Source organism: Panicum hallii, chromosome 2 (assembly GCF_002211085.1).
Source record: "Panicum hallii strain FIL2 chromosome 2, PHallii_v3.1, whole genome shotgun sequence".
NCBI lineage: Eukaryota > Viridiplantae > Streptophyta > Magnoliopsida > Poales > Poaceae > Panicum > Panicum hallii.
This window is the reverse complement of record NC_038043.1, coordinates 43,927,521-43,946,616: the sequence shown is the minus strand read 5'-3', so window position 1 is coordinate 43,946,616 and position 19,096 is coordinate 43,927,521. Positions and strand designations below refer to the sequence as shown.

The following is a 19,096-nucleotide window of genomic DNA, read 5'->3' as shown; positions in this document are numbered from 1 at the left end:
TTTATAGGCTATATAGGAAGCAAGCAAAGGCTGACACCAAACTATTGTTGTCGTTGGTTTTGTTACACAGATGCACTTGCATTATGAAAGAATTAAATGGTTTTAAATTTCCTAGTATGGTGGAAATATTCATGATTTTCTTAAGTGAAAAGCATAGGAAATCCATTCCAGTAAACATGCTGGATGCCCTTGTATTTGCATGCCTTTGTCTCCTGCTCTCTGTCTATGATACGATGATCACTATACTACTAACTTTATCTGTTATATATGCAGGGCTTCGTAACTGACCATGATTCGGCGCTGAATGATTTATATGGCCCAGTGAACAGAATTCCAAAATGTTCAATGATACTATAAGCACGATGGCTACTCGCATCGCGACCACATTTGCATCATTGAAAGTACGTTAGTGAACTCCATTTGTTACAATCTATTCATGCCCACTGATAATTAGTAGAAAATTCCTCTTTTAGAAAGGAGGGAGTGGTATTGTAGATGTTAATATATTTGCACAGAAAATTTCTTTTTAGTGAACAGAATACATTTGCATTTGTTTGGTATTGTAGATGTTAATATATTTTTCTATAAACTTGGTCAAAATTAGAGAAGTTTGACTTAGTGCAAAACTAAAATTTCTTACATTTTAGAAAGGAGGGAGTGGTCTACAATGCTAACTTTAGATTTCCTTGATTTATGACTATCTCCTATCTTAATTAGCAACAGAGGCAACTAGACCTTTAGCTCTACTGCGCTATTTTATGAATAAATAGCCTTATTATTCCCCTTTTTTATTAAACACGAAAGCTGATTTAAGTACTTTGCAGGAATTTCCATGTGTGCGGTATCGGGCCCCAAAAGGAGATGCTTCCGCAACTACTAAATTTGACATGGTTCCAAAGTGGCTTGCTACTGCTGTTTGGGATATTGTGTCAAAATATAAATCAACAATTCCTGAATTTCCCCAGAAGGAGACATGTGAACTGCTCATTGTTGACAGGCCTATAGATCAGGTGCTAAAGCATAACCTGTTATTCATCTTAAAAGTATAGTAAAGATCGTCAATATAGCAAACCTCGTCAATATATTCATAACAGCTTACAACAATTTCATATGACTGCAAAGATAGCACCTGTTATTCACGAATGGACTATGATGCAATGTGCCATGATCTACTTGAAATGGATGGTACCAAATACATATACGAGGTAATTGGTAATATCATATTAGTAACGATCTACTAATTCTCTTAGTTTCCTTATTCTTAATGTTATTTTCTGTTGGAAGGTATCAAAGGCAGGTTCAGAACCTGAACAGAAGGAGGCTGTATTGGAGGATCATGATCCTCTTTGGCTTGAGCTTCGCCATGCTCACATAGCTGATGTGAGTCTTATGTGTTATATTGGTGCATTTTGATCGCTTAACTATATTTTGGTGTATTATTCCTAACACTAATTAAAATGCTAGGCTAGCGAGAGATTGTATGAAAAGATGAATAATTTTGTTTCCAAGAATAAAGCAGCACAACTACATTCAAGGTGCATAACCTTTCTCAATTTCGGATGTAATTGTGAGTGATTTTTTTGGGCATGGTGTATCCTATAGTACAGTATTTCATAAGAATGCCTCAATTTTTTTTGTTACTGCTGCTATTTATGATTTTTAGTTATAGTGCTATCTACACTTCTGGGCTGCTGATGTTAGTCATATTCTATCTCAACTTTTGAGTACCCCTTGTGCTGGATATTTATCTGCGGCACAATTATTCAAACGTCAAATATGACCATATGCATCTCAGTAGCATATAGCATTCTTTTGAACAAGTGATTTTATTTGGATTTAATGCTGCAAGGCAAGTGATACAGAAACACCTATAGTTTAAGTTAAACTGTAGCTTTAGTTTGATTATATATAAAAGGTCTATCACTAGGTATTGGCACAAAATTTGCTTCTGATGCCAGACCATAAAATGCATAATATTTCCAAATTCTTGCATTAGAAATGATAGTGGTGTTTCCATTTTCAACTAGAGATGGTGGTGAAATCTCACAAGGGATCTGCAGAAAATCGTTCAAGCTTTGCCGCAATATAGTGATCAAGTTGAGAAATTGACACTACATATAGAGGTAGATGGTTGCTCTCAAAGAATATCTGCCCTGTATGCTTTCTGTTCTGATGTTTAATCTTTTATCTTTACAAGTCATCACTTACCATTTCCTATATTTATAAATTTAAGGGAATCAGGAGCTTAACTTTCATACAGATGCAAGAACAAAATTATATTAGCACTAAAACAAATTATATTATCTTATGGTACATAATTATAAAGGGGCGCCAAAAGATGGTTCATCGCTCCTGATGGAATCTATTGCAGCCACGGTAGAAATAAATTATTTAACATGGTAAGAAATGTCATTATTGTCCTTTCCACATTTACATGTTTTACCCACATAGGTAAGCATTGAATATAGTTCAAAGCAAGCAGTTGTCGTTTAAAGGCATTTGTTTTCACCTTAATGCATGTTTTCCATATTTAGTTTATGCATCATATGGCCCAGTGCTTGCATTTGAACAACATCCTTTTGGAACATTGCAGGAGAGTTGTGTCATTTCATTTATAGAAGAAATAAAGTTTGTTAGGTTACAGGCCCTAACTGCTACTTTGAACAACAACCTTTGTTGTATTTACCTCTAATTTCAATTGATGAGTACTAAAACTTCGATTGGTCTCCTTTTCAGATTGCTGGGAAAATTAATAGGTTTATCAGGGAGTATGGGCTCCGTGACATTGGGCAGCTGGAGCAGGATCTGGTTTTTGGAGATGCAGGAGCGAAGGAGGTGATCAGCATGCTTAGGTCAAAGCAGGTTTGTTCAGAAAGAGAAACGAAAAATAGGCTTGCTGCTAAGTCCCTTTCAGTTTGATTTTGTTCTTTGCTTGACATGCTTGTTCTACTATCAAGGATATGAGTCCAGAAAACAAATTGAGGTTGCTGATAATATATGCAATTGTATATCCAGAAAAGTTTGAAGGTGACAAAGGGGAAAAGTTGATGCAGGTATTTCACATAATTTTTTTACTGCTTATGAGCTATTGATTATATAAATAGTGCACGCCTTATTCAAGATGCAAAGATATACAATGACATTGGAGTAAACCTCGATTTGCTCTCACTAATTATGAGTATTGGAATTTAGGGCATATTAATAGGGACCAGATATTTAGAATGTGTCCTATATGTGATATCTTATCCTAGTTGCTAAATCCTACATAATTCCCATATGCCTCTCTCTCAGATTAGTACATATCAATGCAAAAGCAACTTGTGCTTAAAATTATCATGTGGTTATTCACACTACGGATTTCAGACTAAGCTAATATCAACTCTTGATTATTTATAGGGAATAATAAAATTGTAATGTGCATTGCTTCTGCATAGGAGTAAATGTATAAATTAAGACCACTACTTGGCAATAACTAAAGGTACCATGACACCATTTTTTGTGTGTGAGGTAGAAAATGCTCATGCAACTATTTTGACTACCTGAGGATGCGGAAGCTTGGACATAAATCCAGCTTAGTACACAATAGCAACAATAACTTAGCCTTTTGTCCCAAGCAAGTTGGGGTAGGCTAGAAATGAAACCCACAGGAAACAAGAATAAGAAACGCAAAAATAAATCCAGCTTAGTAATAGTCTTAAAATAAGTTTAATCCATCTCTGAAGGAGGTTAAAGCTAGTAAAGAGTAGCTTTTACATCTTGTAATTGGACACTTGCATCCCAGTTCATCTAAAATACTTTTGCCTTATTAGCCATTTATTATGCTACCTGCGAAAAAAAATCCAATACCCAGATTGAGTCATTGAGATAAGTCTGGGCCGTATAGACTGAGATTGTTAACATCATCTTGCATTACAGAAGAAGCTAAAGATTATTCTGTCATTTGGATCTTTGTTAACAAACTTTATAGAATAGCATCTACATTCTTTGTTGACAAATTTTCATGTTATGTTATTTGTTCTATAGCTATATGACAGCGAGCTAATTTATTGATATTCAGCTAGCAAAGCTTCCACATGATGATATGGATGTAATAAAGTGTTTAAGATACTTGGAAGGTGTAGATACAAAAAAGTCATCAAGGACCGGTACTTTCTCTCTAAAATTTGATGCGCAAAAGGTGAGCTCATGATTTTCTCTCCATATAGAGATGAAAAGTCATGACTTTGTACGAAATAACTTTCTAAATCTTCCCCTGTATTCACATGTTTCTAATTTTTATTCCAGAAGAAAAATGCTGCCAGGGTAGAAAAACAGGATGGGGAGGAAACATGGGCGTTATCACGATTTTTCCCACTTATTGAGGCATGTTCTTACTGACCTTCCCTTGTCTTCAACAAATATTACCTTGTGTGAGAATCATATGACGTTCCAACATCAAGATTGACATGCATGCAGTTATATTTTGTTGTATAGTCCTGACTGAAGAGAGTATCTCCTTAGGTTCTTGCGGTCAAGAATTACTTACCATTAACCAAATAAAATTACTATTTAAATTTATGATTAAGTATGTTGCCTTTATCCTTCAGAAATTTTCTTAAGTGCATGTATATTTTTTCTACATTCAATTTTTTTCTTATGAATTTCGTTACATGTTGAATTATCTGTTGTAACAGTTGGAGTTCCATGATTTATTAACAGGAGCTAATTGAGAAACTGAGCAAAGGTGAATTACCTCTGAAAGAATACCCATCTATGGGTGAGCCAAGTTCTGCTCCTCAAGGTGCCACTCAAACAGCATCAACGGCAGGACCACCACAAAACCCACAGCCAATGTCTATGAGGTCAAGGCGGACACCACAATGGGCTAAGTCTCGGACCTCTGGCGATTCTCAATCAAGGTAGTGATTAAACATAATTTTCTGTCTGGACCTCTTGGGCCTTATGAATTTCGAGTAACACACCTACTTCAGTGGGTTCCAAGCTTTGGCTACTTCCTTATCATAATAAATTGGATTGGCAGTGATTCTTCAGTCTTGAGACACTCATCAGGTGAATTCAAGAGGCTAGGCAACCGGATTTTCGTCTTCATGATTGGTGGAGCCACTAGATCTGAAGTACGTTGTGTCTTTACTACAAAATAGTAATTTCGATTTCTGTTGTGCATATATCTCACTTCACACTCCAATGGATCAGTTGCGCACGGTGCACAAGCTTACAATGAAAATGAAGCGCGAAATCGTTTTGGGCTCATCTAGCATCGATGACCCTCCGCAGTTTATTTCGGTAAAAACTCGATCTGCCTTAAGGGTTCCCATTTTCTTTTTCATCAATTCTTTCCCACGGGGATTGCTGAAAGTCAGCCTGCTATGTTCATGCAACGACTCTCCCACGTGCAGAAGCTGAAGTCGATAGGTAGCGCCGCTAACAAGTAGTTTGCATACCGAGCGATGGAATGAACTCTCGCCTTATAGTACTCGATATAAGGTACATTCTCTTCTTATTGGTTCGATCCTTTTTACTCAGTCCGGAGTATATTAATTCGTTTGCTTTTGCAGCTTACAGCAGACATACTTGCCAATGAACAGTTTCACATTTTATCAGGTTGATGCTGTCAATTGTCACCAATGACTGATGTCTGTCGAACTGATCACACGTTATTCTTCTTTATTTTCGAATTGAGGAAGTGAGCTGGCATATTAGGTTGTAAAATAAGAGACATGTGTAAAACATTTTGTCCCTTTTTTGGTGCTGTTATTGACGAACAGATTAATAGAAAAATTGATAGGATCGTTTTGCCAAAAACTGTTTATGAATCTAGATTGATGTTTGTATGGTAATACATACCAAATTATTGCATATATAGATCTGAAACGAGGTTTGGTTATGGTGAATCTGGCGGGACGTGAAACATTGCCATGACCATTAGGCCACTCTTAGTGGTAGTGTCAAGAATCTTTTATCAGCATTAAGTCCATACCATATCAACAATTTTACTGACGTGGCAGGTAAGCTAGATGACACGCGATGAAACTTGCATTGAGCCCGTCGTCATTTCATCGCTGGATCCGTTGTGCTTTTGCTCCACCACCTCCCCCACTCTCCCTTGCTCGCTCCGCTCTGGCACATTTGCTTCGGCGGTGAGCAGAAACGCCTGCGGCAGCGCCGCCGAGCGGCATGGCCGCGTTCGGGCCAAACCTGAGAGACAAGGAGAGCACGAGCATTAGCAGCTCACCAGCGATCCATATTTATGGTTGGATGATGAGAATAATGGTCGGAGGTAGGAGTTCGACGGTGAGGGGCGGAGGTAGTGGCAATGATGGCTCAGGGGAAAAGTGGGGAAGCAGGGAGGTGGGATGGTGCCGGAGGTACGAATGGTGGGGAGATTGGGTGGTCAGTTGTACCAGGGAGAAGAAAAAGAAAGATTGAGAGAAAGGCATCAGAGAGAGTAGAGCTGGCCGTTTTGATTTGAGTGGCAAAATAAGTAGTTTTGGAATTTCCAGCACTCAAAGTTTTCAAATAGGCGATGTTTGAACTAAGGATTTGAATTTATTTTATTAAGCAACCATGGTCATAAATGATACATTTGACATACTAAACATTATTTGAGCATAAAATTTATATCTTCTATCTTTGTGCCCTTTTATTAAAAAAATAAATACCAACATGCACATGCAACATGCTAACGATATGTTTTATGGATGATTAGCGTCTGATGATTTTTCTAATACTACATGTAGCCATTTCCGAATATACGACTCTCTTTTAATATCGTACGAATATTGAAGTTAATTGTCACCATGTTCTAGAATATTGTTTAATTTAGACACTATTACAAAATGGTACATTTTTCATATGGCACATTTGCGTCATTGAACAACTAAATGCTACTATTTTATTCTAGTGTCAAAGTGACGTGGCAGACTTATGGATGCGCAGGAATTATCCAAAATGGCTTGCGTGATGGCACGGCAACACCTTTGCATGGCTCGTGCACCTCCTCTGCTCCCACTTCGATGTCGAACACATGCAACCGATCGTCGACCGAGCTCATCCAGTACACGGTGTTCGGCAGCAACCCAAACTCGGTGGCCGGACACCACCCTCCAAAGCAACTGCCGGAGCCTGCCAGAATAGCCCGATCGCCGATGCTCTCCACCCTGACATGCTCTTGCCTCGCGAAGTCCATCCTGTAGACGCCGACGTCGGCGACGGCGGTGAAGTCGATGCCATGGCGGAACACGTACACCGTGTGGAGGTCGCCGCCGATCTCAACAATATACGTGGCCGCCGCCGCCATCAAGCCGCCCTCAGGGACACGGGCCGCACCATTTTCATCGGCACGGTGCTGAGCTCCGGCAGCCCGGCCGGGGAGAAGCCGATCACGCCGCACTGGGTCGACGAGTGGGGATAGTAGAACCTGTCCTGGCACGACGCGAGGCGGTTCACGGTGCGCTTGCACCACGCGTTCCCCTCCGGCACCCGGATGCTGGCGCTGCCCAGGTCGTACTCATGCCTGGTCCACGCCCTGCCGCCGGCCTGGCAGTACCACAGGATGGTGCTCTGCGGCGGCTCGGCGAGTAGCACCGTGCATCGTCCGCCGGCGGCCGTGCATGGGTCGCCGGACCGCGCGCAGACGGACCGCAAGGGCGGCGGCTGCGCCAGCGGCGGCACCGCGATCCGGTCGGCGGCGGTCCCCGGAGCGCGCGGCGGGTTCCACAGGAACGTGGCCGCGGTCGCCGGGTCCGACGCGAGCATGCCCAGCCGTGCGACGTGGGCCAGCTCCGCTTGCCCCGCAGCTCCTCAATCTCGCACGCGCGGTGCGCGCCGTCGGAGATGCTGAAAAGCGTCGTGCGCTGCTGCTCGCCGTCGTAGTCGAAGACGAGGCATGGCAATGTGGGCGCCGGTATCACCGCCGCCGCCATGAGTGCGCCTGCCTCGAGGTTGATTATATTGGTGTCGACGACGACGTCGCCATGTGCACGGGGGCGGGGGCTGGCTATGTATGGGCCGTTTTCTAAGCGGTGCGAGCTTAGTCCGAGATCAACACGGATACAATGTTAAGTGTAATTTATTAACAAATAATAATCGAATCCTAACAGGGCCAATCAGTTTTTTCGGATCACGCTCGCCTCCGCGCCTCCTCCCGGCCGCCGCCGCCGCCGCCGCCTGCGCCTGCGCCTGCAGGGCGCCCCTTCAAGCTCCTCCACGGGCCGCCGCCTCGCCAAGGCACGTGGTTGCCCAGCCGCCGTGCACAGGAGGCCGCAGCAGGAAGCCAAGTACACTGGGCGGCGCGGGCGCACGAGCAATCCCGCCAGGCCGATTGAATGGCCGCCGGTGTGGTGTGCATGTCCGTCGTCGTTGGCACCAGCACGCTATAGCTCATCGTCGCGCCGTTAGGCCTTCCAGTTAAAACCATCTCCAGCATGGCCTACGTCCATTGCTCAGGTCTGTAAGACATTATAATTTCGTCAGTTGATTAAATTTGATTGATGAGATCATTTCTGGCTGCCTTCAAAGGAGTAATAATGTTTGAGCACTGAATTTCTATTTGCTCGAGACCATCATGCAAGACCTCCCAGACAGACAAGCTTATGCTTTGGAATATACGTAGTAGTTTGCCATCAAATCACCTCCACTCCATTGCGTGAAATGTACTGCTGAGAAATATTATTCACTGTTATATTGGATTGTTCAGGAAAGATACAAAATAGTTGCTCCAATATGCACTCTTCCAGTAACGTATATCCGAAGAACCTAGAAGACATTAATGGAACAGGCTAGGTAGCTATCCTGAAAGGTTTACATACTTCCAATCAAGGATTTCTTTCAGCTGCACAACATTTAACAAATAACAAAAAAGTTACCTGACAGCCCTGGACAAAGTTACATATCTCTATCTCTATGTATGATTCATGCACCAAAAGAGAGCAAAGGAGCATGGCCATGTCGCCGGTCATTCCCGGCCGTCGCATCGGTCACTCGGACGGCCGAGATCGTGCGAGTCCCGGTCACTTCGCAAAAAAATCCTCGGACTTTAGAGAAATCAACCTACAGGCTGGCCTCCTTTCTTAGTTAATTTTATGAAAAAGCCAACAACTTTTCTCAAAATCAACCCACAGTCCAACCTTTCCGGTTTAGGGAGATTTGCAAAGAAAACCTTAAGTTTTTTTCCTCGCAACTGGCGGCGAGCACCAATCCCTTCGCCAGCCCGCTCCCACCAACCGGCGTAACGCGGCGCGTCCCTGCACTGGCCCGTCCTCCGCCCCTCCACCTGCGTGCAGCATGGCGCTTCGTCGGCGGCCCCGCCCCTCCGCCCTTCTGCCTCCCCTCGTGGTGCAGCCGCCGCCGCCGGCGGCCACTTGCCGGCCCCGAGGTCAATGACGAGGAGCGGGAGGGTTGGGAGGAGAGAGAGGAGGAGAGGCGCCCCTTTACTTCTTCGTAGCGCCGGCGCAGCAGCCGCGTCGCCCCCCTGCACCGGCCCATCACTCCTTGGCTCCTCCGCCCCTCCCTCTACTCGTATCCCGTTGGCCCGGAGCTTCACGAGGGGGCAGAAGAGGAGACGACAGCGGGCGATTGCCGCGGGCTGATTCCAATTTCACAGCATGTACATTCAAACATGAATCGGTATTCGTTTAATGTTGAATTTCATCAATCAATTTCATCTACATCCAAATAATAGCTTTGGTATTACTGTTCATTTTTAAAGTAGGTCTGATTTGAAATTCAACTCAATTCAATACCAAACTCAACAATATCCACATCCAAACGGGCTCTCAAAGTTTTTCGTAGAGCCAGCTCGGCCCGATCCAAGCCGAATGGCCCAAGCCTACTACTCCGAGCCCATTTTTTTTGGATATTTGTCCAAGACACGAAATTGCTTTAAAGCCCAGTAAGCGAACTGGCCCAGTTGGAGCCTGCCTACAGCCCTACACTGACCGGTCAGTCTGGACTCTGGAGGGTTCGCGGACCTCCACAACCCGAACGTTCGGGAGAAGGCAAATTCCAGAGACCACACAGCGCCTTCACCTCCTCCTCCTCTCCCCAATCCGACCACCCCATTCACCAACCCAAAATAAAAGCCGTCCCCGACCACCAGACTCGGGAATTCCTCCGGCGATCCCTCCCTTCGACGGCCGTCTCCTTCTCCGTGCGCCCCAGGAGATCCTCCAGGTATGGACGGCAGAGATAACTGCTCGGTTAATTCCTGGGTAGTCGTGAGTTTGTCATGCTTGTTGAGCATTTCGGTTTGATCTTGCCTGTCTTATTGGTGGTGGTGTTCAATTCTTTAGCTAGAGATATATGCTTGTCGATGCGTTCGGTCTTGTATGCGTGTCGATGGCGTATTAGCTTTCCAGGAACAATCGATGGGTTCGGTCTTGTGCCTAGAAAATGGAGATTAGTTAGAGCTTGATACCTATATGGACCAAAATTTCTTTCTTGATTACAACAGTTTAGTGATGCTTATGCTCAGTGCGTTTGTTTGAGAAGCGAACTGCCTTTCTCAGAATGGAGTTAGTAAAATTTAGTTGCGGGAAGGGATGGAAGGATGCTTGCATGAGAAATTTCTCGTTCTATGATCCTTCCTGTATTTAGTATTGCAAGACTGCAAGTTACTAACTGCTACCATAACTGCTGCAGCTTGCAGAGAACACCTAATTGCTCCGAAATGGATAGAGGGCAGAACGGGAGGGATGACTTCTTCGGTGGCAGGGACCCATTTTCTGGGTTTGGTGGTTTTGGTCCCCAGAGGAGTTTGATTTCTGGCTTCTTTGGAGGGAGGGATCCATTTGATGATCCATTCTTCACGCAGCCATTCGAGGGTCGGATGATGGGTGGCCATGGCATGTTTGGACCTAGCCTTTTTGGGCCGATGGGAGGGCCGTTCGGTGACATGAGGAACGATGGATTCATCCAGCAAGCTCCTCCTAAGAGTAATGGCAGAAGACCTGTCATAACAGAGCTTGATGAGGAGGGAGGAGAAAACGCGGAGCACGGTAACGAGCAGTCAAACCAGGATTCTTATGTTCAGGAGCCAGATGATGCAAGTGATGGTAGGAGCAGGGTTCATTCAGTTTCCTTGTCCAGTTTCATGGAGATGCTGAGTTAATCGTATATGGAGTCACATCTTTTGACTTGTTTCTCTGTAGTGATGGAAGGTGGTCAAGTCCAGCTACGGAGGGATCTCAATAGGGCTAATAGTGGAGGGCAATCACAAGCTCGTACTTTCACATATCAGAGCTCTTCAGTGACCTATGGTGGTATTAATGGAGCTTATTACACTGCTTCAAAGACTCGGCGGACTGGCAGTGATGGGGTAAGCTAATTATATGAAACGGCAGGTGATGCCTCTTTTTTGCAGTGCTTGGGAGGTAGAAGTGAAAATAATTGTGCTTCTTGCAGATCACTGTGGAAGAAAGCAAGGAAGCAGATACAACAACTAAAGAGGCCACTCATAGAATATCACGAGGAATACATGATAAGGTAGACAATCCATTCAGAGCTGTATATGTTCAATCAAAAATATACTGTTGAGTAGCCTGATGCACGCACGAGCCTAGTACTATCTTGAATTACCGATTGCTAATGGATCCAAACAGGCAAAAATAAAAAGAGGACTTCAATCTGGGTACAGTATAACTAATTGTTCCTTGTTCTTTTTAGGGCCACTCCCTGACAAGGAAACTGAAGTCAGATGGGAAGGTTGACAGTACACAGATACTGCATAACCTGAATGAAGGTTTGTTTGATATGTCTCGTTTTCCTTGCTGTGCCCAGAATGCAATTTTGATTATTTATTAACTCATAGTAATTTGTAGATGAACTAGCTGGATTTGAGGAATCATGGAAGGGGAATGCTGGACATCACTTGCCTGGATGGAATCAAAATGCTGGTGCACCAAATAGTGATAATTCTGGTAAGCAGTCTTTTATATTTGTAAGAAGTTATGCAAGTGCCATTTCATTTATTTACTAGGTGTACCAAGGATGATGTTTTTTGTGGAGACAGATAATTGCTTTTCTTGGCATTATTCCTCGTGGAAGAAAATTCATTTCTGTCTAAGATAGGTTGTCATCCATCATGCACTTGTATTTGGTCCGTGTCTTTCCTTATACCAGGAGGAAACCTTAGTGCATGGTTCACTACCCCAAATGAAAATTATAACAGATTGCACCCCTTCTGAGTGGGGATGAACACCTTCTGAGTGGGATGCTACAAAGTAGCTGCTGAAATCTGAAGTAGTACAAATCTAGAAAGCCAAAGCGTTTTTGTTGCTCATTTAGTAAAAGCTAGTATAATCCTTGGAGATGAACACTTCAAAGCTGAACTTGTTATTGGTTGAGTATCATTTACTGGAGTGAGTGGACATTGTGTGGGTATTACTGCTCTTGCATTCTGTTCACGCTGGGTTCTATTACTGTCTGCACCCTGGTTTTTCTTATTACTTTCACTGGCCTAGTGCATTTAACAGTTGACTTTCTTCGCTATTGTGTCCAGTAGCCGTGTAGAATCAAAATTCCTACATCATATTCTTTTGTATTGAAGCTTATAAGGAAACATTTGTGAGTTTGGTCTCAGCATGGATGACAGTTGGAGGACAAATTATGATAATTGAAGAGTAAGCTTTGAATGAATTAGAGAATGCTGTGTTCATGCTTCCATGACATCGAATGACCAATATGGATTCCAGAAATGGTTTAATATATTATAGGGTAAAATGTTACTTTGTGAATTTGCGTGCATGCCTGACAACAAGTATGGTTTACACATGAGCATCTTTTCTGAGTGCGCACCCTTGGAGCCTTGCTTCCTTCTTGATTGGTTTTCTAGGTGCTTAGCAGCAGTTACTGGTTCAGAGGTCTGCCTAGCAAACAAGATTCAATAATGGAAATCATGTTTAAGCTCTAAAGCCTGAACTTATGTTGGGAGTTTTCTGTTGTAATTCTGAATGTGTTAAGATTTTCTACACGTGGTTTGTCAAGATAGTTCTTTGCAAATCATGTTGATCCATCGAGATCTCATTTTATTGTCTGCCTTCTAATCTTCAGTTCCGCACCGGTTGGTGCACTGCAGGTAACCGTAGCTCCAGCGGACGTGACCGGCGATCTGCGTGGGGCTGGGCGCTTCCCGGAACAGAGCAAGGCCGTGATCCGAGGCGCAATGGGAAGCCGAAATCACGGGTCATTCCAATCACCTGAAGAGAGTTATCTTGTGGACGTAGATAAATAAACAGGTGGTTTGTGGAAAGCTGCAAGGTTCAGGTCCAAGTACGTCGAGCGCCTGTCATGCTGTTGTCTGAATGTATCGATACGTTGAAACCCCTGTCGAGGAGTTTCTGTAGTTGTGCAGTGCCTTCTGGTCTGTGAAACATTTTGGCTCGTCGAGCCTTGCTGTAAAAGCGTCGTGTATATCGCAAACCTGATTATATGTTTCGGTGTTTGCTCTGTTCTGTTGTTCTTGTTCCGGACGCCGAAGGATGTGAGCTTGTTCTTTTTCCGGATGCCGTGTTCGGAAAACGGGAACTTTGGGATTCTGCTTCTGGCACTGTTCTTGTTCCGGAAGTGTCAGTCGTCGGAGAACCATGTGGAATCGGCCGAAACGGATTGATGATCGGCCCATCAGCAAGGAAAAAAGAACGCAACTACGCAGTCTTCTCGGCCCTGGCTTTGGCTGATTAGCAGCACCACGCAGGCTCTTCCCAAATGACAAGATGCCAGTTGCCGGCTGATCGACGCAGCCCGCGCCGCCGCCGCCTTTCGGGGCTCGTCGCGGCGTCCGACTCCGGCAGCTGGGCCACGCAGCAGCCGTTGTGCCTCGAAGCCGAAATGCTTTATGCCCACCGCCAGATACCAAACGTGTCACCCGTCCCGGATCGTTCGTGAACAGCGCACCGTCACCACCTCTCCCCCACCGCCAGCATCCGCCTCGCGCCGCTTGGCCGCCACACGGCACCGGCCGCCAAGTTCCGAGCTTTTGTTTAGTTACCCTCGCCGGCCGTGATCTCTCGTCGTCGTCGACACCACGACTCCACGAGGCCTTCGCCTTTCCCTCTACCCACCTACACGGCCACGCGGACCCGGCAAACCCCTGCCACCCGCCACGTCTCTCCCCACGCGTACCCCTCCCACCTCTTCCTCTCTCCGCAGCCCGGCTCCCCCGCGCCGCCCGCCGCTTGCCAACTGCCACCGTCACCTCCCCCGCCGCGCCCCACCCCGCAAAACCCCTCGATTTCCACCAAAAGCCATCCAAAACCCAAGCCAAGCGTCCAGCTCCTCTCCGTTCCCAACCATGCCGCCGCTCGCGCGCCGCCTCGCCGCGAGCCTCCTCCGCCCGCGCGGCGGCCGCGCGCTCCACACGGGCCCGCCGTCCGACCCGGCCGTGCTGGCGTGCCGCCTGGCGTCCCGCGCCGTGGTCCGCTTCGCGGGGCCCGAGGCGGCGCGCTTCCTCCACTCGCTGCTCACCAACGACCTCCTCTCCGCCTTCGCCGCGGGGGGCGCCTCGTCGCCGCAGCGGTACGCGCCCACGCCCAACGCCCCCGCGCGGGGGCCCGCGGGGCCCGCCTACGCCGCGCTGCTCACGCCGCAGGGCAGGTTCCTCTACGACCTCTTCCTCTACCGGACCCCGCCGCGGTCGCAGATGCTCGACCGCACCGGGTCGGCGCCGGAGACGGGGGAGAAACCTGCGCAGGAGGAGGGGGAGCCTGCGGAGGTGCTCGCCGATGTCGACGCCGCGGAGGTCGACGAGCTCGTCGCTTGCTTCAAGAGGTGATTGGTTGCCGAAATTGTTGCTCAATGCTCAGTACATGGTATAATATTATTTCAGTCGGAGACCTGTAAAAATCTGTTAGGAGGATCTTGTAATCGAACGCGACCAAAAAGTAAACAGTAGTACATTAATTTTGGATTTTTGGGGCTAATCAGCGCAAAAGGGTGTTCTTTTAGACAAAACAGTAGGCTTAGTGATTCTTAGGAGTTTGCTGGATGATTTAGTTTCACGTTGGAAATATGGATGACATATACATGTTTCAATGCTGTTGGGAGTCCAATTGAGTGTTGCAACTTTCTGCTGAAAATGAATTGATGTATTGCAACTTGAACTTTCAATACATTATCACTTATTGACATTGTAGACATAATTGGAATTTAGTGCCAAATCTGCCACCTCTTTGTACACCTTAGCTGTTATGTCCTTCAACTTGAACAATTTTGCTGATGTGATGATGAAGAGTGCCTAGGCCCAGTCTTTGCATCAACTTTGGTCCATTCCCTGCAGCAGGGAATTAACTCTACTGCTTCTGTTAGCGACATTGTTGTGACCTTGTAAACGTTAGCGTGTTCTCTGCTTCTGTTACTAGATCATGCTAATTTCAGGCTTTATTTTGTTAGACACCTGAATGTTGTGATGCATGTTTGTGCCCCGTACTTGTACTATACAACCTATGGATCAGTACAAATCAATGTGTGTTGGACCTAGCTCTTGTTCAGTAAGGAACTGTAGTTACAGAGTGCTCTTGTAGTCTTTAATAAAGCAGCTTCCCTGGGAATAATTATGGTTGTTATAGGTTATTATGTTGAGAGTAAGATCAATTAATCAGCTTATGTGGGAAATTCTAGCCAAAACAGTCCACTTAGTTATTTTTTGGTGTTTTCTTAGATAATTTGGTTCCAGTTTGAAGTTAAATTGTGCACTTAAGTTTGAATGCACACTCTTTTCGACATTTTAGTGTCATAGTTTGGAGTCTAATTGTGTAGCAAAACTTTTAGTGCCAAAATTCTTGAAGATCAGAATCAGCTCACTGCCAAGCTTGTGGATCGTTAAGCATCTCACTGTTGAGAATATAGACTGTAGTTGGAGATTTTTGTGTCACGTAGGAACCTTAATGATGAATTGCTCTCATTCCCTAAGCAGCTTATGTTGAACTTAGTGTCTGTTAGGTTACTACGGTGAGCTGTAGTTTAAGAACATGGAATTTTCACAGCTTGTTGTAGCTGAAAGATCCATAACACTGCATTGCGTTACAGCTTTACCCTACATTGGGGAACCAATCTATCTATCCCTATTTGACCTTTTTCCGATGAATTTCATGTCTTGTGACCTGGTAACCTTATCCTGTTTTCAGATATCGGTTGAGATCCAAGGTTGAAATAGATAATGTAAGTGAGAATTTTGCATGTTGGCAAAGGTTTGGACGGAATGTGGTGCATACTGAACCATCTACTCAAGAACCTGAGGCTCAATCAATTGGATGGGGACAAGGTATTGACCATGCTGGTGAGTCAGCTGCACAAGGGAATGGTCATGGTTGGCAATGGCTCAAAGATCCTCGGTTAGACTACCTTGGTTACAGAGGAATTTTTCCAGCCGACACTATACGTAAGTAACTTTTTTCCTTGGTATTATTTCCTAAAGCTTCTCTGATATAAATGTCCAATATTTGACATAAATAATGACAGATTTGAACACTTGACCTGTTTTTGTATTCACAGCACCACTGGTTGAGTCTGACAAAGAAGCGGATGAACGACATTATCAGCTTTGGCGGATAGAGAATGGAATTGCAGAAGGTTCAACTGAGATCCCAAAAGGTAAGATTCTTTTTCGAGCAGGTGGTTCGTGAGTCATAACTATGCAATGTTATCATAGTTTCTATTTGATAATTTGACGTCGATAGGTATCATATTTTTCTGCTTCCCTAGAATTTTGGCACATTTCTGGAAGGTTCAGCTCCTGAATAATTTGTTCATCTCATGTTAGACAAAGTTAGCATATCTGTTTTCTTAGTCACACATCACCCAACAGTTTCCTTTATCTCTAATTTGTATTTTGACTAGAAGCTGCTCCAAGTTCACTTACAATTGAGTTTGATTAATTTGTTTCTAAACTATAACTGCAGTATGAATGAAACGTAGACCTTAAAAAAGGTAATATCTCAGTAATACAAAAGGCTTGCAATCTCAGTTGCTAACGTTGGTACCATACATGATATGTGTTCACTGAAACAACTTCATTAGAGTTGATAAAACATTAACGGGCCAGATGGTGTCAGTTTTGTGGTTTTTTCTGGAGGTCTGTAAAAGCTAGCGTAGAGGTTTAGAGTACCTTCCAGCTTTCCCGGTTCCCATGTTTTGAAAGCTCTATAGAATATGAATGGCCTTATCATTTTGGAAATTGTCCAGCTATTGGGCAACATGGTTTTCCTGACAAGATGGCTTAGGTTGCCCCTTCCTTTTTCATGAAGCTGTCCTCTTGTGATTCAGGTGAAGCAATCCCACTGGAGTACAATCTTGCTGCCTTGAATGCGATTTCATTTGAGAAGGGTTGCTACATTGGGCAAGAGCTTATTGCACGGACACACCACCGTGGTGTCATTCGGAAGCGCCTTATGCCAATGAAGTTTGTTGATGAAAAGGGCGAAGGTATAAAATACTTTTCGTGGTAAATAACACAGCGTATCACCATTTTGTTGCTGGATGCTAATAATGCAACCTGTGTTATCAGAACTCGACCAGGCTGTAGCTCCAGGTTCAGAAGTTGTGAACGAAGCTTCAGGCAAGAAAATCGGTACAGTAAACACTGCCCTGGGCTCCCGCGGAATGGGCCTGTTGAGACTTGAAGAGGCACTGAAACAAGGATCGTTCCTTTGCATCAGCGATAACAAGGGCGTCAGGGTTCAGCCGATCAAACCGGACTGGTGGCCAGCTGAGTGGACGCAGATGGTTGACCAGCAGAGTGCAGTTGCCTGAGAGCAAGAGCCGTGAGAAGTGAACTTAAGCCAAAACTTCCAGCGAAGCTCATGGGAGCTACAGGTGGAGTTCTGCCGTCAGGTGGTGTTGAAGACTGGCAGTACACATAGCTAACAGTTTCAGTTTTAGGCAAGCCCTCCGGTGTATCAAGGCAGAGCCTGTTTTCCTCCTCTCTGCCTGCGCTTCACTTGTGCGTCGATCAGAATAAGCGACTTAGCGACTTAGCATGCGACTCGAGCATGTTTTGTATTCGAATAAGTTCCTCTGTTGCCAGCACGCCAGCAATAAGACTGATCTTGTACAACATTTTTTCTTGGACAGTCAGAACTCAGCACAGATTCGTTGATCTCGCTTGTAAACTGTAAAGCATTTCGTGTTCGTGGTTGCCTCAAACACTGTTGTACGCACACGAGGTGTGATGGAATCACGGAAGGAGATAGCCTGCTGTTTCAACGCTCGCTCAGGCTTTGAGCCTTTGACATGGACTGGACCACACAGGCACACTGGGCAGCCAGCCAGCCAGCCCAGGCACCCTCTAGTGCGACGGGTACAAGCAAGCTGTGATCCCCTGCTCTGCTGCAAAAGACACGAGCCATTGCCCGTCATCTTATGAGTCTTGACCACGGAGGCGTGCACGACGCCCTGGTCCTTGGATTCCCTGTGACCTTATGGCCCCTCTCGCAGGCCACCGTCAGCAAGACCAAATGGAATAGAACGGAATGGCGTTGCACAATCCAAACCGTGCCGCTGCAAACTACCACAGCAGACGGACGCTCAGGCGCTGCAGGTAGAGCTCGCCGCGGAGCAGAGCAAATTTTGTACAGTTCGTAGACGACTAGTTGCTGCCCTTCTGCGGATAGCAAACGACGTCTGATACTAGTACCAGGAAAGATGAACAGTGTCCTGCCGATTGTTCAGGACTTCAGGCTGTGCAAATTACCATTCCACCCTCGTCTCTGCAAACAACCTTTGTTCTTGCAAAGCTCCAAATGCGGATAAGATTCGATTCAGAAGGGCTAAAAAGACTCTCTCGTAGGCTGTAGGCTGTGGCCTGGCCTGCATGGTTTAGGATACATCCCCCCCGAAAGCTAAAGAGGGACCATGTGCACACGTGACAGGAAAAGCAGTAGCCTACTCACCGGGAACCATCAAAAGCCTGAAAATTTTATTCAGGCTAGGCTAGCAATCTGATCTTGCCCTCAGCCCGCTCCCCAAGAACAGCACACTTTATGGAGATTGTTACTGTATCAGAGTTGCAGATCGCTCTACAACGGCGAAGCGTTCAGCTCCAGCACAAGACATAGGCCCTGTTTGGCACAGCTGAAACTTATTGAGAAGCCAGCTGGTGGCTAGC

At 45.3% G+C, this 19,096-nt stretch overlaps 3 protein-coding genes and 1 pseudogene across 5 annotated transcripts in view; all 4 read left to right on the top strand.

The window, feature by feature from the left end:
* LOC112882748 overlaps positions 1-13,156 on the top strand; it is a 28,130-nt gene extending 14,974 nt beyond the window's left edge. The window contains exon 7 of the mRNA XM_025947876.1: positions 13,048-13,156. Within this exon, the coding sequence (XP_025803661.1) occupies positions 13,048-13,076 (29 nt within the window). The 3' untranslated portion in view covers positions 13,077-13,156. The remainder of the gene's footprint in view (positions 1-13,047) is intronic.
* On the top strand, positions 262-5,432 carry LOC112882466 (annotated as a pseudogene).
* On the top strand, positions 9,979-13,448 carry LOC112882747. 2 transcript variants are annotated; one of them, XM_025947875.1, is made up of 7 exons: positions 9,979-10,170; positions 10,639-11,051; positions 11,148-11,314; positions 11,401-11,481; positions 11,662-11,737; positions 11,817-11,915; positions 13,048-13,167. In XM_025947875.1, exons 2-7 carry the CDS (start codon positions 10,667-10,669, stop codon positions 13,074-13,076), a joined length of 837 nt encoding a protein of 278 aa, XP_025803660.1. In that variant the 5' UTR covers positions 9,979-10,170; positions 10,639-10,666; the 3' UTR covers positions 13,077-13,167. The 2 variants fall into 2 exon arrangements, with proteins under 2 accessions (XP_025803660.1, XP_025803659.1); XM_025947874.1 differs by having other exon boundaries at positions 9,983-10,170; positions 13,073-13,448.
* A 343-nt stretch (positions 13,449-13,791) lies between these two features.
* On the top strand, positions 13,792-18,135 carry LOC112882746 (putative transferase At4g12130, mitochondrial). 2 transcript variants are annotated; one of them, XM_025947873.1, is made up of 5 exons: positions 13,792-14,763; positions 16,182-16,372; positions 16,486-16,584; positions 17,257-17,415; positions 17,498-18,135. In XM_025947873.1, the coding sequence occupies exons 1-5, from the start codon at positions 14,288-14,290 to the stop codon at positions 17,740-17,742; spliced, it is 1,170 nt and encodes a 389-aa protein (XP_025803658.1). In that variant the 5' UTR covers positions 13,792-14,287; the 3' UTR covers positions 17,743-18,135. The 2 variants fall into 2 exon arrangements, with proteins under 2 accessions (XP_025803658.1, XP_025803657.1); XM_025947872.1 differs by having other exon boundaries at positions 13,823-14,763; positions 16,119-16,372; positions 17,498-18,120.
* Positions 18,136-19,096: the final 961 nt, after the last annotated feature.

What these genes read in the sequence shown, in the direction of transcription:
- LOC112882747 (XM_025947874.1), top strand. Translation starts at nt 10,667, where the DNA reads ATGGATAGAGGGCAGAACGGGAGGGATGACTTCTTCGGTGGCAGGGAC. An exon ending in ACTGCATAACCTGAATGAAG is followed by an intron (nt 11,738 to 11,816) that starts GTTTGTTTGATA and finishes AGTAATTTGTAG; the next exon opens with ATGAACTAGCTGGATTTGAG. An exon ending in ACCAAATAGTGATAATTCTG is followed by an intron (nt 11,916 to 13,072) that starts GTAAGCAGTCTT and finishes GGTGCACTGCAG; the next exon opens with GTAACCGTAGCTCCAGCGGA.
- LOC112882746 (XM_025947872.1), top strand. Translation starts at nt 14,288, where the DNA reads ATGCCGCCGCTCGCGCGCCGCCTCGCCGCGAGCCTCCTCCGCCCGCGC. An exon ending in TTTTCCAGCCGACACTATAC is followed by an intron (nt 16,373 to 16,485) that starts GTAAGTAACTTT and finishes TTGTATTCACAG; the next exon opens with CACCACTGGTTGAGTCTGAC. An exon ending in TGTTGATGAAAAGGGCGAAG is followed by an intron (nt 17,416 to 17,497) that starts GTATAAAATACT and finishes CTGTGTTATCAG; the next exon opens with AACTCGACCAGGCTGTAGCT.